At 35.0% G+C, this 4,187-nt stretch overlaps 1 protein-coding gene across 1 annotated transcript; it reads right to left on the bottom strand.

The window, feature by feature from the left end:
- Positions 1-665: 665 nt before the first annotated feature.
- Positions 666-2,060, bottom strand: LOC120157346 (UPF0481 protein At3g47200-like). The gene is made up of 2 exons (XM_039168499.1): positions 1,491-2,060; positions 666-1,346 (listed from the first exon to the last, which is right to left on the bottom strand). The coding sequence occupies exons 1-2, from the start codon at positions 2,058-2,060 to the stop codon at positions 666-668; spliced, it is 1,251 nt and encodes a 416-aa protein (XP_039024430.1).
- Between the last annotated feature and the right edge of the window lie 2,127 nt (positions 2,061-4,187).

Raw genomic sequence — 4,187 nt, 5'->3', positions numbered from 1 at the left:
CTAATCAAATATTGATGGCGACTCATCAAACCGTATTTTATTTTATTTAAAGGGAATCCCAAACTTTTCGAAGCGAGAAATTTTTTTAAATCAGATTACCTTTTTATTAAAAATTAACCAAAAGATAATTAAAAATGTGTGTATTTTTTAAATCTCGAAAAAAAATCGATTCGACAAATTATTTCTTTTATTAAAAATTTTATATTGTTCTTACTTCAAAGTGAAAGTGTCTAATCACATTGTTTTGTGTATTTGATGTTCTTCTCTATCGTTTGGGTTGTTAATGATAGATTTTTTAGAGATTAGACATTAAATGCATGTTTGTCTAAGACATGATCTTAGAAGAAACGCCATTATGTCCGATTTATATTTTATTTTTAATTTATTTAAAAATTTAACATTTATTATAAAATTTTAAATTATCAAATACAAGATACACTTTTTCTTATAACTATGGATGCAAAATCTGATAGAGAGGGACGAAAGGATGATAGAACAATGACCAATAAGAAATCCATAATCTGCAAAAGTAATTATTTAAATACAAACTTTTTAAATAAAACAACATTTCATTTTATTACTAAGACCGGATGAATTCATTTAATCTTTAAATAGAAAAACAAAAGACAAAGAAAGGCCTTTCTGTACTATTGATAGCGGTGCTTTTAGCGTCTGTTGTAATAACTGAGTACGCTGAAATAGGTCTGCGCGGCAGTAAGAGGAGGCAGCATGTACGCAATCACATAAGAAATTATTTTTACAGGATCACGAAATTCCGGAGATAAAAGGAAAGATGTTATAAAAACACTCAATGGATTTTTGCCATACCGGTTTAGATCCTTTCTCACCATAGCTAGATTGCTCGTCGGATCGACTGTTATGTCGTCGGGTAGCGAATTGAAGATATCAACAACTGTCTTGTCATTTACATTAGTTTTTCTGATGATCTCCGGTGAAGTTAAGACCTTAACGTCTGTCTCATCTTTGATGAAGCTCTTCATGAATGACAAATAAGATGTCACCTCGTTGCCTGCTTCGACTTGAAGACGCTCGAATGCTACAAGATTGAGAAACGTCTCGGAATCTTGATCTATCCTAATGCAGGCTATTCTTAGAAAACCACCATCGGAGTTCACTTTGAATGAAGCGCTTTCGAGGCTTCTGGTATTGCTTGCCTTAAACCAAACTTTGGCTGCTCGAATCAACTTTGCCGGATATAGAGTTTCATTATATTGAGCTTCACTGATAGGTATTCCAAACGATGGAGGGTGACCGGCCGTCATTTTGGTTCGTTTCCTTAGAAACAAGGATCTTCCTACACACATCCAATATATGCAAGCATTCACCTATATTAACCTCTGAACGGAGGGAGAAAAAAGGAGAAATAAGATTGTTGATCACAAAGTCTTCACCCTGCATCTAAAGTTGAATATCTCTTTTAAGAATTAGCTTGAAATTTATGGTGAGAGCAACAAAACATAAAAATCAACCTTCGAATTATTGGTTTGAACTGCAATCAGCTTGACAAGTACAGGCATTAGCAATTGATTTTCCAGCGTCAAAATGTCACTCTTGATTATAGACAACATCAATCGCTTAGGGTTGAAGATCGGATCATTATCGGCATAGTCCGATTTAGTAATACCACTGCTTAAAACTTCCAGTATGAAGACCCCATCAACAATCATCAGCTGCAAGAACTTGTTTCTGTCGTTTTCCCATGATGAATCAAGTGCATCATATGAGTCCAATAAATCTTCCACCACTTTAGATAGAGGCTCCACAAATGCTTCAAGACTTTTATTCGATCTCTTGAGAAAATGGAGAAGGGCTCGTTGCTTGTGCTCCTCCATTGCTTGCAGATGATATTGCCCATGATGGTACGGTCCGATGGATACAGTACGAGGCGTGTAGGCTCGTTGTTTGTCCTCATTTCCACCTTTGATGCAACAAGGCACCTTATAGATTGACACCTTCTTCCACTTTTCGGCTTGTGGTGAACTATCGCCAATCGCTGACTTTGAGCCTTTTGATCCACTTCCTCGATCCAAATGTTCCATTGCCGTTATAAACTTCAGAAAGGCCTCAGATTTGCTATGTTTTACTGCATCTTCCTCTTGTCTTGTGCATAATAAATATGTATAGAACGTTACTTAGCAGATTCTCAGCAATTACGCGTTTAAAATTTATTGTATTCTAAGATAAAAAAGAAATATTTTCTAGTCAACAAAGTTTGCACGTCGTTTAAAATTTAATGTATTCTAAGATAAAAGAGAAATATTTTCTAGTCAACAAGTCCTTAGGTTGCACGTCGTTTAAAATTGAATGTATTTTAAGATAAAAATAGAAATATTTTCTAGTCAACAAGTCTTCTTTTTCTTGTTTACAAAAAGGAGAAAAGTAAGGCGACTAAATACTAATTTAATGCAAATCTTCTAGGGAAGGAGATACCCCTAACATCTAGGAAGGACATGATTTCAGCGGGCGGTGACTCCAAAATTACGAGCTCATCGTCTAGAGAAACTCCCATCTTCAAAAGGATATCTGCACAAAAATTTCCTTCACGAAAAATATGCTTGAACGTTATCACCCAATTACGATTTTTTAAATCCGTATAACTTCAATGATTGCTCCCATAGGATGAGTTTGAACGTCTCCCATTTCAATTCAATAGCATTTCCTTCGGTTAATGTACCTTTAAAAAATCTAATTTTTTGTTGTTGTTAAAACTAGATCAAAATCCACATTCCTTTGTGTATGTTTGATTTCCTTTTGGGATCTATTTTGAGTAATAGAATATTGTAATTCTAATTATAACAGAGGTATCTGTGTCGGAGAAGTCCATGATAAAGGCTTTTATCTCCCGGAGATTCTATGCTAACTTAAACCCCACCTTTCTCAGTGTTGTGTTTGATAATAAATGAGTTATATAATATACCAATCTTCTTTTCACCTTTCATCATGACAAGGGAACCATTATTAACCTTTAGAGCTCCACCTTAAGTGGAATACTTGTACCTTTTTAAATCTAGAGTACTTAGCGAAATTAGATTCCTCCTTGAATCTGGTACATGTCGTACGCTAATAAGAGTTCTAACGACACCATAACTTATTCCATAACTTATTCATAATGTCATTTTTATCCTCATTAGAAACAATTCGATAAACCTAATCCTTCATATTTTAAATTTTTTCAAATTTTTTATGATATTGTCACCAAATTAACCCATCAAATCAAAGCAATAGTTGGATAATTGTGTTATCCATAAAGCAACAAAAATAGGGGTGAGTGAAAAATCAATCTTTTCGACTCGACTCAACTCAAATTGACTTCAAGTTTTAATTTTATAAGCTCGGCTTGACTTGAAAAAAATTCAAATTCAAGTATACTGACCGAAAACATTGTTAATACTCATTTACCTCTAAGATTGTTATATACTCTTTAAGGTATGTGTGGCTTTCAGGCTTCTAAAAGCTAACTTTTCCGTCCTTCAATTTGTCATTGACAAATTGAACCCAATTGAGTTCACCTTTCAACCTTTCATCGCACATCAACTTCATATTATATTTGCTCAGGGATGTATCACCCGTTGGACAAAGAAAGATTCCGAAAATGTACAATAATACTCGGGCCTTCAGGCTATCCCCATCATAGACACCGCTTTTAATATATGCCTCAAGTTCAACTTATGTAACCTTGGTCTTTATATTATACTTCTCGGCAAGTTTTTTTAGTCCTCCCTCTGAATGATTTCTTCAACACTAGTGCCTTCATTTTTTAGCCCCAATACGACTACAAACACATTCAACCCCAAAGAAATGAAATTTCATTGAACCTAAGTCGACAATTTTTCACATCAAAATTCTCCATCAACGAACGACACAAGTCCCTACGAATTGGCTGCGCCTTTACTCCTATCAAAGATCCAAACCCCATTTCTATGGGAACATTTTCTTTTTTCTTTTCCATCAAGTATTTGTTGGTAAAATAGAAACTGCAAAAGCACACCGTTAGCACTGACAGGAAAGATAAACAATAATGTAAAAGGAACAGATTCGTAAACCATGTCGTGGTAGAACCACTGCCTTAGAAACGAATTCGCCCCGATGTGTGTAATCGCTACAGTAGGTGGACCGTCCCTCGAGGTTAACACGGTCGCTCTGAATTTCGTACACCCGAAACCAGA

Source organism: Hibiscus syriacus, unplaced genomic scaffold, assembly GCF_006381635.1.
Source record: "Hibiscus syriacus cultivar Baekdansim isolate YM2019G1 unplaced genomic scaffold, ASM638163v2 tig00111244_pilon, whole genome shotgun sequence".
NCBI lineage: Eukaryota > Viridiplantae > Streptophyta > Magnoliopsida > Malvales > Malvaceae > Hibiscus > Hibiscus syriacus.
This window is presented reverse-complemented; position numbering and strand designations above follow the sequence as displayed.